General features: G+C 38.3%; 2 protein-coding genes across 19 annotated transcripts in view; both read left to right on the top strand.

Annotated features, from left to right (window-relative positions):
* The window catches only part of LOC116047037 (major histocompatibility complex class I-related gene protein-like), a 52,917-nt gene that overhangs the window by 3,715 nt on the left and 35,418 nt on the right, over nucleotides 1–13,784 (top strand). For 3 of the 10 annotated variants that reach the window (XM_035991675.1, XM_035991676.1, XM_035991669.1), the window contains one exon: nucleotides 2,878–3,044. The exons of 2 other annotated variants lie outside the window; for them this stretch is intronic. In XM_035991675.1, the coding sequence (XP_035847568.1) occupies nucleotides 2,878–3,029 (152 nt within the window). In that variant the 3' untranslated portion in view covers nucleotides 3,030–3,044. Of the gene's footprint in view, nucleotides 1–61; nucleotides 80–207; nucleotides 366–2,877; nucleotides 3,045–6,737; nucleotides 6,846–7,066; nucleotides 7,085–7,233; nucleotides 7,440–13,784 lie in introns of those variants that run through there. 5 more of the 10 variants (XM_035991671.1, XM_035991674.1, XM_031295521.2 and 2 more) reach the window with 5 other exon arrangements.
* The window catches only part of LOC116047038 (major histocompatibility complex class I-related gene protein-like), a 52,219-nt gene that overhangs the window by 20,767 nt on the left and 17,668 nt on the right, over nucleotides 1–13,784 (top strand). For 6 of the 9 annotated variants that reach the window (XM_035991682.1, XM_035991690.1, XM_031295522.2 and 3 more), the window contains exon 1: nucleotides 12,539–12,572. The exons of 1 other annotated variant lie outside the window; for it this stretch is intronic. In XM_035991682.1, the coding sequence (XP_035847575.1) occupies nucleotides 12,554–12,572 (19 nt within the window). In that variant the 5' untranslated portion in view covers nucleotides 12,539–12,553. Of the gene's footprint in view, nucleotides 1–12,538; nucleotides 12,573–12,689; nucleotides 12,788–13,338; nucleotides 13,391–13,784 lie in introns of those variants that run through there. 2 more of the 9 variants (XM_035991680.1, XM_035991691.1) reach the window with 2 other exon arrangements.

The raw sequence follows: 13,784 nt of genomic DNA, 5'->3' as shown, positions 1-13,784 counted from the left end.
AAAGGTGATGAAAGATATTCTGGCATTTCCAGATGTAACTGAAATTATCTTTTGATTTCAGCCAAATGTCCTCGATCTTGTAAGTAAAATTGACTTTTATTCTATTTCAACGATCTGAAACACTTTATGTTGTAGATTAAAAAGGTTTGACATTATTGTGCTGATTATCTTATATAAGACTGTTTCCTACATTTACTGTTTATAAAGGTTCAGAAGAGGATGAATGCTTTACACAGTTGCACACTAACAGTGTTTCTGACCTTCCAGGTCCTGACAGCAGCTCTGAGCTCTCTGAGAAACTGAATCCAGAGACCTGACTGACAAAAAGTCAACTTTGATACAGTATGTGTCATGTTATATAACTTTACAGAACTAAAACCCACTGAAAGACTTCCTGCAACAAAAGGGAAGTTGTAGTTAGAATGTATGTGTTTGAGATTGTAAATGTTAAATGTAATAGTTTTATTTTTACATGCATACATGTAGAATTTATATTTTAAGTCTAAATTTCTAAGTTCTCATCTAAAAGAAATGTAAGAATATTTATAGTCTTTTATAATTTATTTTATACTGATGCAATGTGTATCAGTACAAATGTGTTTTCTGATTATTTTTTTAACAATACTTCACAGCTTTAGAATAAGTTGATGAAAACAGGTTTCTGTAAACACTGAATATGAGGCTCAAAATCATCTCTGATGGATTATTGGATGTATATATTATTAACTGGTGAGACAGGTCAAGGGACGCAACTCATGAAAAGTTTTTCCTAATTGCTAACTGATGGTTATCAGTAGACGGTGATGGTTGTTGCACTACTCAGCGATTCGTGGCATTCACATAAAGTTGAATCTTTATTTGATTTGATCATTCATGAAGGTGCCCATCAAACCAGTTTGGGCCAGCCACTAGTTTAGCCTGAGTGGATACAAGTTAGATAAGCAGCAGAGAATGGCTCTTTGCTTGTGTGAGCGATGGATTTAAATGCAGCTGAAAGATACCTTCAGACAGGGTTAGAGAATGATGTCACCTGTCAGAGGGCTCACTACGACACAGTCAACTGCAGGACCTAATGAAGGCCTCGTAGATATTCTCATCTAACTTTTAGCACATTTTACTCTGTATCAATAAGCATGAATTAATGTCAAGATCTCTGGGAACCATCACCTTATCGAGGTTTGCGTTGTCTGGAGCTTGGTGCTCCTGGTAGGGTCTCCCATGGCAAAGTGGTCTCAGGTGAGGGGCCAGACAAAGACTGGTTCAAAAACCCTATGATTCAACGAGGAAGAGGTAGAGTTACCCTGCCCGGAGGAAGCCCGGGGCCCCCGTTTGGAGCCATGACCAGATGGAGGGCTCCTCAGTGAGCGCCTGGTGGCCGGGTTTGTCACGGAGCCCAATCAAGATCTAATGTAATGCTTTATTTTGGTGCTGATGTTTTGCTTTTCAATAAAGTCCCCAATTTTGAGTTTACCTTGAGTCATCTGTCACTATAGTTGCAGTAACTTAAATTGAACATTCAGTATTCTCACAGAGGAGTTGGATGAGAAGATCAATATCAGTGTCAACTCTGAGCAGAGTTAGCTCCTAGACAAGGTTAGCTTAGCTTAGCATGAACACTGGAAATAGGATGAACAGCTCACCAATAGCTCTGTAAAAGATGCCTTCTAACAACTTCAAACATGGACGAGGTAATAAAATGAAACGTGGCTTCAAGAGAAACTCTATCCTAGTTTTTATTTTTATTTTTTTGCCATATGTAATGCCATATATTCTTGTTGGGCTATGATGCTAATACAGGAGAAAAAAACAGAAATATGAGGCTCATCAGTTGGTGACTGGCAAGGAACAAACCAAATGCTTGCAGAGTACCGTTGATTTTTCCTATTGACAGTACTCGGAGACATCTAGCGATCAAGATTCAGGTAAAAATCGGCTGGAGTGAAACTTCAAAATATTTTTTGGGGAGTTAAGTCATCCTTTCACACTAATCTGGACACATGTTTTCTTATTTGGAGTCATCACAGAGCCAGTACAACAGAGGTCACCATATCTGACAAGTAGCCTCCTGAAGAAGAGGCAAGTATTCCTTAATCCAGTGTTTCCAAAACAAGTCAGTTATGTACTGAACTTGTTTCCATCTGTGATGAGCATAGATGTCCTCCTTTTGGAACTGTCCCGTTGGCGAAGATGGCTTGATTTGGAGCAGCAAAAGATGGTTAGGGGTTAGTGGTTCCAAATCATTGGGATCAGTGGATGCCTTGGTAATGGGACAGCTGTTTATGATAGCTTCTGCTTCACAAAGAACTGTGTAAAGACTTTCCTCATCAAGTTTCTGCACCTTCAGGGTGGAATTCAGGACCTTCCTCACAGATCTTACCAACCTTTCTCAAACTCCTCCATGATGTGATCCTGTGGGGGGATTGAAAACCCACTTAATTCCTTGGTACAGATTCTTCCCCCTTTCTAACTTTACCGAAGTCCCCCAGCACTAGTTTGTTTATTTATTATGATTTCTGCACATTGCCTACTTGTTCTCCCATTAATTAAGTCTATAGGTATTTATTTCCATCTGTTCATAAAATATATTTTTTGGATGTGCTATTATGAATGGTGTCAGGTCTGTTTAAAGTTCATAAAGAAAATGGATCGTAAAGCTTTTATTTTTCTCTTCACAGTCGATCAAGTAGCAAGTATTATGTCTGTGTTGTGATACATTATGTCTTTCTAGTGTGCATCACCACGTGTCTGTTATTCTCCTCTCTTCTTATCCCAGTGATGTACCGATCACAAAGTTTAACTTTAAAACTTTCAGAACTGTCAAACTGGAACATTTTCTGAATCACCAGTGACGTTTAACACCCGCCCAGCACTCATCAGAACAGAGACCCTCCCTCCTCGGAGAAAACACACAGAATACAGAACAGAACCAGCTCGGTCCTCAGACACGTCTTTATCAAAACAAGATGAAAAAGTTCCTGTTGTTGCTTCTCTTCTGTCACGTCTTATCTCCAGGTAAGATCACATTTTAATTCTTTACTTTACTTTGAACTCAGCTCTGTGTTTAGTTTCTGTGTAGCTCTGGAACACAGCTGGAGTTTAGTTTCACTTTTACTTCACCTCCAGACTATCATGTTTTAGATTAACTGAATCATACTGCCATCATATTTATGATAAAATAATGATATGCGTCTATTTATACTGAATGTATAAACCTTGTTTGTCCTGCAGTCAAACACTCACTGAAGTTTTTCATCACTGCATCTTCTGGAGTCCCAAACTTCCCAGAGCTTGTGGTTGCTGCAGTGATGGATGAACTTCTGATTGGTTACTGCGACACCAAGAAAAAGACAGTAGAACCAAAACAGGACTGGGTGAAAACATTTTTAGAAAACAATCGTCAGTATTGGGAAATGTACACTAAAGAGTGTCTTGAGAGTCTGCCTAACCTCAAAGACTGGATGAATGACATGAAGCAGAGCTTCAACCAAACTGGAGGTAATATTTCACTATTTACTGCTAAACTGTTACACATCTTAATTGTATATTAAAGTGACCCAAACTCATTTCTACTTTGAGATAATGAAATTCAAAACATCAATACAGTCAAAATATCTTCACATACACAGGAAGAGGAAAAGCAGTAATACAAGACATCCTTTATTTCCTTCATTGACCTCTCAGATAATGAGACTGAGGGCTCTAACATCTGTCTGTATAATTCTTAAAATATTAAATAACTAAGATTTGATACCTATCTGGGCTTAAAGTTTTCGTCATGTAAAGAATAAATATTCTGTTAAAGAAAACTTTCATCGCACAAAATCAGACTAATAAAATCAAAGTCTTTATTAGTAATTAATTGTGAAATGAAGAGTTTTTATAACAAGTAATGTTTGTGGTCAAACATCTGAGACGATGAGCTTTTAGATCAGGGGAAACTCGGCTGTTTCCCATCATGCACTGGAGTTTTGCAGTCGGTGGAGAGAAACTAACTGACTCTTAAAAACTGGAGCTGACCCACTTTGTCCTGTTGTTGTAATCCAATAAGTAAAAGTTGTACAATAACAATGAGGCAGTGACACTGTCTATTATTATTATTATTATTAGTAGTAGTAGTAGTAGTAGTAGTAGTATTAGTAGTATTATGCATTATTATAATTACAGTCTCTGTCTCTCAGGTGTCCACATTCTCCAGAGGATGGGTGGTTGTGAGTGGGACGATGAGACTGGAGAGGTCAATGGTTTTAATCAGTTTGGTTATGATGGAGAAGACTTCCTAGTATTCAACCTGAAGACATCGACATGGATCGCTCTGAAACCAGAAGCTGTCATCATCAAACAAAGATGGGATGCTGACATATCTAGAATAAAACGCAATGAGATTTACATCACTAAGATTTGTCCTGAATGGCTGAAGATGTATGTGAACTACAGCAAGGTCTCTGCTGAGAAAAGGTAGAATCACATTTCCTGATGTAGTTTCATGAACACAACAATGTTCATACAGTCTGCTCAGACTGAACTGTCATTTTATTATCACTCCAATCAGTCTGACATCACCTTCTTTTTGGCCGTTTTCTGTGGTGGTAAGATTTGATCTAGCCCTCCTCAATCAGTAGAGACTGAGAAGTTAGAGTGCTCTGACATTACTTTCTATCAATAGCCAATGATAGTCAGTGCACAGTTAGCATACGGTAAGTAAGTTTAACTGCATTCACAGGTGGTCTGTCAGTTGGTCTGTTTGTCCTTCAGCTTGTTACAGACTGACTGGATGGCTGTAAAATACTGTACATATATTCATGGTCCCCAGAGAATCAATTGTAAAAACTTTGAACCTCTGACTTTTCAGCTAACGCCATCATCAGGTCAAATCCTTCTGTTTATCCAGCAATTTGATTTATGACCAAATACCTGCAAAACTAATGACATTCTCTCAGCCTCAGCTGTACTTTAGGTTTAGCGCTAATGAGGAAATATTAGAATGCTAACATGCAGAACTGAGATTATAACCTGCAAAACATCAACATGCTGGTAAAATGAGCTCAAAGCGTCGCTGTACATCAGAACAACCTCAGAGCTGCTAGCATGGCTTTAAACTCTTAGTGTTGTTGTTTGATGTTTATTTACTTATTTATTTTACTTGGAAGAATTTTCACACCTTCTGTTAATAATTCCCTATTGAATTTTTCTTCATTTTTGTTTTCCATTGTGATGGGACAGCCGACTCTTTTACGCGAGTCAGTTCAACCGGACGGTCGTAGGTTGGCCTACCGAGTTAATATATGATCGCTTGATTACATTAGACTTGAGCGGTTGTGGTTACATTCGGTCTCAACATACTATTTACACACTCATACTGACTGACACTAGACTGATGCACTGGTCACGGTTACATTCGGTACATACATGGCTAACTACCATGTAGCAACATTCACTTCTAACATTTAACTTAACATAACTACCAAGATAACATGACGTGTATTTGTATGTGATATCCATCGATAATGTAGCCTATGAATTTCTATGTACACAAGCATCTAAGATGCACGAGAAATAAAGGCTTCTGGGATCGGTTGATAACTCAAACTTCCCGAGAACCTAGACACCCGTTTGAATATAGACTCATGCAGTACCCTCGGTAACGGTCCTTATGGTCTCGTTCAGTAGCCTGGTGCGCGGTCTCCTCATGACAGCCTACCTACCATGTAACAACATTCACTTCTCTAACATTTAACTTAACAAAACTACCAAGATAACATGATTTGTAAGTGATGTACTTCCCCATCGATAATGTGTGAATTGCCATGAACACAATCATCTAAGATGCACCAGAAACAAGTCTTCGTTAATAACTCAAACTTGCTGAGAACCAAGACACCGCTTGACTCGAGCGGCCGGTTGCACGGTTACATTCGGTCTCGTTCAGTAGCCTGGTGCGCGGTCTAGGCCATTTCCTGATTGATTCTACACTTCCCTCAGTGTCTCTCCTCCAGAAGTCTCCCTCCTCTCCAGTCAGCTGCCACGCTACAGGTTTCTACCCTGACAGAGCCATGATGTTCTGGAGGAAAGATGGAGAGGAGCTTCATGAGGACGTGGACCTCGGAGAGATCCTCCCCAACCACGATGGATCCTTCCAGATGAGTGTTGACCTGGACCTTTCATCAGTCCCAGCTGAAGACTGGAGGAGGTACGACTGTGTGTTTCATCTCTCTGGTGTGGAGGACGACATCGTCACCAAACTGGACAAAGCAGTGATCAGGACCAACAGAGGTGAGAATGCATTTAGAAATGACAACTTTCTTTTGATGCTGAATGCTCTCAATGTTTTGTTTTCTTATCAGTTTTACCTTTGTCATCTGAACCAAACTGGTGATTTATCATTCTTGTTGAAGAAAAGATCAGTCTTAAATTGATGTATTTTCCTTTTCCAGGATCACTGGTCAGATCATGTGACATCAAATATATATATATATATATATATATATATATATATATATATATATATATATATATATATATATATATATATATTTTATATATATAAACCTAAACCTGCCCTATGTGGTACCATTCAAATACAGCATATTTCTGCATACACACTAATGGCTGCTGTATACTGTATTCACCACCTGTTATGTGTGATGAGCAAATGGATGGATGTAATTCTGTTCTAACCTGCTTCACTTGTTTTGATAATTTTTCTTTGTTAATTGTTTATTAATTTTTTTGCCAAGAAGAGGAGCCCAGTAACATGACCATCCCGATTACTTCTGCACTGGCTGTTGTTGTGGTTGCTGCTGTTTTCATTGCTGCTATTGGATTTGCGGTTTACAAAAAGAAGAAAGGTGAGAGACTCAAAGGAGCTGATGCTCTTGTTCATTCTGTAAAACTGAAGCAACATTTATTTTAGACTGATATTTATTGTCATTGTGCTGAGAGCACAATTGAAATCTGTTTGAAGCTTCAGTCTGAAGCAAGAAAAGTTGCATAGTATGCCTTTAAATAAACAGAGGATGAGAACAAATGTAACTGACAAGTGAAATCATTTATTTTATTTTCATTTCAGCCAATCGCCCTCCACCTCGTAAGTAGAACTTGTTTTTATTGTATTTGATCTGAACCTTGCTGTAGATTAAAAAGGCTTTTTAATGATAATTGTGTAAGTGAAGTTTTTAGAGAGCTAAGATCAGTGCAGGATAAGAAGACCAACTAAGTGTGTTTCTGACCTTACAGCTCCTGTCAACAGCGTTGAGCTCTAGGAGAAACTGAATCCAGAAACATGATTGGCTAACACACCACCCTGCACACTGTGACGTCTTGTTGGACAACGCAACAGTAGATGCTGTGACGTGAAGTATTATCACCTTTAGTTAAACAAGCTGCCTTAACCCTTATATTGTGTTAGGGTCAAATTTGACCCGTTTTCAAGTTCAGATGTGAAAAAAATACCATTCACTTGATTTTATTGGAACAAGGCTTCATGATATCCTCAGACAGACTATTCTAAAACAACCAAAGTTGTGAGAATTTTAGTAAATTGTAAATGTCTCTAAAAAAAGAGTAACACAAGCCTATGTGGTGTTATTCAGTTTGTGAAATGTTCACGTAATTTAATCTATTGATTTGTGTACACGGACAGTTAATCTAATTTTTTTCGTGATGGTCAGCACGTTTTTTATTTCAATGGGAAGCATCTTTTGTGATCACAGCACAATTCCTTCTGCCAGTTGGTATTTTTAGTCCAATAACCTCTGTTTTAATTAACGTTTATTCATGAGATCTTATCATGGTTTCTATGTATTTCTTTTAATGTTATTATTACGGTCTTATTGCCAGGGAAACTAGACTGCTTTGTTGTTTATTGATATTTTTAAAACTATAACGCTACATCTATCAACATTTATTTAGATGTTATCATGGTATTAATTTCTTTATTTTAATATAATTTTTGGCTTATTACCGGTGAAATATTACAGTATGCTGTAAAACAGAACACTAGGATATGGGCCGAGCGGGGCGCATTTAAAGCCCATATCCCACAATGCAATGCGGGCATTCATATCAGAGAATCTGACAGCGATCAGCAGGTCTTTAACGACAGTATCGCTTCAATGTACATATTTAAGCAGTGGTTTTGTCACCAGCAACAACACGTTGCTCTGTTTTGTTCCAGTAAGTTATAACCGTAATAACATTTAAAAAATCAGTTTTTAATAGTCTGGAAGAGACGTAGTAGTTACCGCTAGGCGGATAGGAAAGATAAAAATAGATAATATTCGTAATATTGATGTTTTTGTCTAACGTTGTATTTGAGGAGTTAAACAATAAACATAACAATAATAATAAAATACAGTTTCATGTATTTGTCTCATGTACTGTTTGCTCGGTCGGCCGGCGTCAATCTGAAACGGAATGAAGCCCATTTACGGCAGACAGCAGAAACACAGGAGTCGAACATGTCCCCCCACCCACCCCGGAAGAACTACAAGTGCACTAGCTTTGTAACAGATTCTGGGGCGCGTCTGTAGTGGGAGTTATAGTTTTAACATATATTGGTATATTTCTCATAAGTTGAAGTTGGCAGTGTAGAATTTTTAGATACACCTTGGGTTTTTTTGGGATGGGGAACACACTGGGGTCATCATATTTTAGAAATCGAATCATTAAATAGGTGAAAATAGCTTATTGCCATATACTTTGGTGACCATATCTACATGAGAGCTGAGGTCCAGAGCTTTCTAGAACAGCTGGTCCTATGTGTGGAGCACCTTCTAATGCTAAATGACAAGCCTTCAAACATGTACTGGGTTCAAGTTTCAGAGGTCAATATTTCAAAGCAGGAGTAATGTATCCTCTTCAGACTGACATATGTTACTCTCCAGGTTGAGACCTTTCCAACGATGTGTTTGCTATAGTCGTATGACGTTTTCATTTTTACATATCATGGAGACCACTTTACAGGTGATACTTTATTGTCCCCAGAGGGATATCTGCCTTGAGTTCAAATGCTTCACACAACACTTGACATATTGTTTCATCATACAGCTGGCATATACTTAAAATAAAAAAAATATATAAAGAAAGTGATATGTAGCCAGACTGAAGCACATCACACCACCACAATCTATTGCACATCTTTCACCAACAGTGACAAGAGCATCCTACACACAACCCTATATGCATTATATCATTAAGCTATTGCAAAACCCCTGCAGCCTCATGCAACATTATTTAAAGTTAGGTCCAAATTAGGCCTATAGTTTAGAAATGTTAAGTTTACATTGGGTTACCCTATATCTTCTGTCAGAGGATAATAGCTCATACTTGGCATGGAGAATAAAGATAGATCAGACCATATTCTCTCTGATTCCCTGGAGAGACTGGTTTCTATTCCTCTCCACAACCTTCATGACAGTCACCTGACAAGCAAGCTTTAAATGAGATGTTTTTAGATATTGCCATGATTTCTGACATATTAATATGCTCTGTAATGCAGCCTTGTGTAACATAAACCCTCTGATTCACTGTGAGTGTCTGCTTTAAATGATAACACACAATTTTAACTCTGGCCTTCCAGCCAAAGGTGTTGTCCATATGAACACCAAGGTATATAGGAGCAGAGCTCATTGATTGGTTCATCATTTATGACCTCTGATGTCACGACCAACTCCTCAGTTTGTGAAATGGTTGAATGAGATTGTTGGCGTCGCACCACTGCACACAGTTCTCTATTTCAGCAGAATATGCAAAAGTACTTGTGTCTGTGTGCCGTAGGCTGAGGTAGAAGTGCCAAAAATGCTAACACATATGTTGTATATGTACACACTGATTGCACCTAGGGAAATCAGAGTGCATCCTATTTGGCACCAAACGTAAGCTACAAAAGGCACCTGTACTAAAAGTCACATGTAACGACAATGAAATTGAAGCAAAGAATTCTGTTACATATCTAGGTATTACATTGGATCAGACACTGTCAGGATGTTCCATTGTAGAGAAATTACTGAACAAGAGTGCCTGCAAATTGAAATTCTTATACCGTAATACAAGGCAGTTTGACTCCAAAATAAAAAAACTTCTCGTCTCAGCACTCATTCAATGTCATTTTGACTATGCATGTTCAGCATGGTACAGTGGTCTGACGATGAAAATGAAAAACAAGATGCAGATTATGCAAAATAATATGATCCGCTTCATACTGTCTAAACCTTCTAGGTATCATGTGGGAAGAAATGAGTTTAAGAGGGTTGATTTCTTGCCTGTCAAGCTTAGGGTGGAACAACTTAAACTCAATCATATGTACAGTATTATTAATGGTGTAGCCCCAAAGTATTTGGGTTTTCAGATTTTGATGGTGCACACTCAACATGCCCATGAGACTAGGGCCAGTGTCTGTTCATGTAAGGTGCCAGGTGTGAATAGTGAAGCAAGAAAATCATTTTTTTATACAGGAATTATTTTATGGAATAGTCTTCCACTTCATGTTAAAATGGCAGCAACAAAAAGGGATTTTAGATGTAAAGTTAGGGTCTACTTGTGGAATAAAATAGACAATTAAGTGAAAATAAAATCTAGACTGGGGACAGGGTAATTTATTGCTTTGTAGTTCATGGTGTTTTATCTGGTATTTTGATGTGTAGTTTTTTTATTTTTTTATTGTTTTAACCTTAGAAGGACTGTATGTGTTTGCATGTGTTGTATGTCCTGTTTCTCTTACATCAGGGACCATGTTGGAAAAAAGTGTTTTATCGCTTTTACATGTTATCCATTGGATACCCCTCCCCCCCTTGTTGTCTTTCTATATCCATAAATAAAACCAAACCAAACCAAACCACATACCCATACAAAGCTACATCTTACTTTGTGAACAAAAACCTCTGCAACAATCTGCTTATTCTTTTAATTTCCTGAAAATGTTTCCTAAAACTAGTCCCTTCTTAAGTTTGAAAAGGTAGTCTCAGTAAAGGCTACAAAGGTTGGGATGGCTACAAGCTGTAACCACGGTGATTGATATGAGGATCATCTTCTGAATATAATAATTAATATGTTAGGCCTACCATAAATTATTAAAAAAAAAGTCATTTATTTAAAAAAAACTAATAATGCAGTGTGATGTTAAATCAATCAGAGTCCCACACATAAATATTCTCATGTTTTTTCCCCATTAGTCTCTGTTATTACATTAATCAACCGCAAAATTAGAAAATTACGATTTTAAATAACGATGCATGGAAAAATTAAATAAAAAATGCTTCTTTGTAAATAGTTTATTTTTTGTTTTTCACAACAGTAAAAGTCAAAATTAATGCAAATGTGTCAAACATAATATTAATATGAATGGTGTGTATAAGTCAGGCCTGTTGAAATAAAGGTCACAAAGAAAATAGGTTGTGAAGGCTGTATTTTCCTCCTCCCAATCAAACAAGTGGCAAGTAGAACTAATATGTCTGTGTTGAGATACACATGTAGAGTTAATTAGTGTTTACTGGTTGAACTTTATCTTCAGCAAAGAGAGCTTCTAGCCTACAGTCTTTTTTATTCTGCATCGGAACAGAAAAAGCAGAATAGCAGAACAGCTTTGGGGCTTCAAACGCAGCAGCACAGTGCCATCTGGTGACTGTCCAGACTTAGAGCAGCCCTTCAGGACTGAAGCCAAAGCTCTACCACACCTCTCTCTAATCTAACTAAATAGCCTTCTTTTGTTCAGAAGTGCTGTATAAAATATAGAATGTATATATATATATATATGGTGCAATTTTTTTTATAATCAAATACATTTAGCCTACTTAATTAAAATACTGAATGCATTGTCTAAAAAGCCTACATGTAAAATGATTTTGCTGACACGTCATACTAATGTACCTTATTGGTGTAGTTTAGGCCCAGTGTCACTGTGAGCTCATGCGTTTCAGTTTGGTTGATATTTATGTGATTGGAGAATTGTATTCATTAAATTAGCATTTTTATTATAATATGACTTGGTTTCAGGTATAGGTGTAACAATACATTGATCTGGATCGATATATTGATTCAATCTTCAACGGTCCAAAATTATTGATACAAAGTGGAAAATATCAGTTCATATCGTCATCTTTAAGATGCACCTTTATTTTGAAATTCCCACTTTATATTTATTCTTTTTATTAAAAATAGTAGTTTGTTTTCAATTTAAATGTCTGGAAGAGCTTTGTAATGAACTTGTCAGATCATATTTTAGTTTCTTTCTGTGAGTTGATATAGATCAAAGTGATTGTGTTGAATAGGTTGATGGTATCGTCTGGTATTGGTCCAGGCCCCTGAATTGAATCAGATCGACATTTTGTCGTGGCAGATTTTGTGATATCAGTAAATATTGTATTGTCCAAAGAATCGATATATCGTATCGTAATAAAATGTGATTTATGCCCCTAGTATCAGACTTCATAATTAATCATTGTCTTTCTAGTGTACAATGCCATGTTTCTCAATTATTCTCCTCTCTTCTTATCCCACTAATGTGCTGATCACAAACTGAAACATCAAACTGAATGAAAAATGTCCTGAAACACCAGTGATGACGTCAAAGTCACGTGGTATTCTTCATTTGGCACAATGTGTTGGAGCAGATTTTCACAGGAGTGAAACAAGTTTCCCAACTTCTGTATCATCCACCCATCTCTCATCAGAGCAGAGACACTCACACCGAAGACAAAACAGCTGAACCAGCTCGGTCCTCAGACACGTCTTTATCAAAACAAGATGAAAAAGTTCCTGTTGTTGCTTCTCTTCTGTCACGTCTCATCTCCAGGTAAGATCACATTTTAATTCTTTACTTTGAACTCAGCTCAGCATTTTGTTTCCTTGTAGCTCAAACACACTTGTTCACACTCATTTAGTTTCACTTTTACCTCTGAATACAGTACATCATATTCCCCCTGAGGGTGATGATAATGTTTTTATATTCATACTGAATGTATGACCCTTGTTTGTCCTGCAGTGAAACACTCACTGAAGCTTTCTGTAACTTCATCTTCTGGAGTCTCAAACTTGTCGGAGCTCGTGGCTGCTGCAGTGATTGATGAACTTCTGATGGGTTACTGCGACAGCAAGAAAAAGATACTAGAACCAAGACAGGACTGGGTGAAAACAATCTTCACCAGTTGGAGTGGTACATTCTAGAGGGTTTTGAACCAAACAACATAAACGGGCGTAGCACAAAGTTCTGGGTCCTGTAGAAAGGCATTTTCTATGGGCCCCTCCCCGCATCCACAGCTATTCATTCTAGCATCTTTTTGGGCCCTCCTCACATGAGGGCCCTGGGTACTCAGTCCCCTTTTTCCCCCCAGTCCGACACCCCTGAACATAAAAGCCAAAATGGATCACTTTAAGCAGCGCTTCAACCAAAGTGGAGGTACAGTATTTATACATGTTACATTTAACTTTTACTGCCAAACTGTAGAGTGACCTAAACTCATTCCCACCCTGAGACATCCATCCATCCATCCATCTTCGTCCGCTTATCCGGTAACGGGTCGCGGGGGTAGCAGCTCCAGCAGGGGACCCCAAACTTCCCTTTCCCGAGCCACATTAACCAACTCCGACTGGGGGATCCCGAGGCGTTCCCATGCCAGGTTGGAGATATAATCCCTCCACCTAGTCCTGGGTCTTCCCCGAGGCCTCCTCCCAGCTGGACGTGCCTGGAACACCTCCCTAGGGAGGCGCCCAGGGGGCATCCTTACCAGATGCCCGAACCACCTCAACTGGCTCCTTTCGACGCGAAGGAGCAGCGGCTCTACACCGAGCTC

The sequence above is a fragment of the Sander lucioperca genome, chromosome 14, assembly GCF_008315115.2.
Source record: "Sander lucioperca isolate FBNREF2018 chromosome 14, SLUC_FBN_1.2, whole genome shotgun sequence".
Lineage (NCBI taxonomy): Eukaryota > Metazoa > Chordata > Actinopteri > Perciformes > Percidae > Sander > Sander lucioperca.
This window is presented reverse-complemented; position numbering and strand designations above follow the sequence as displayed.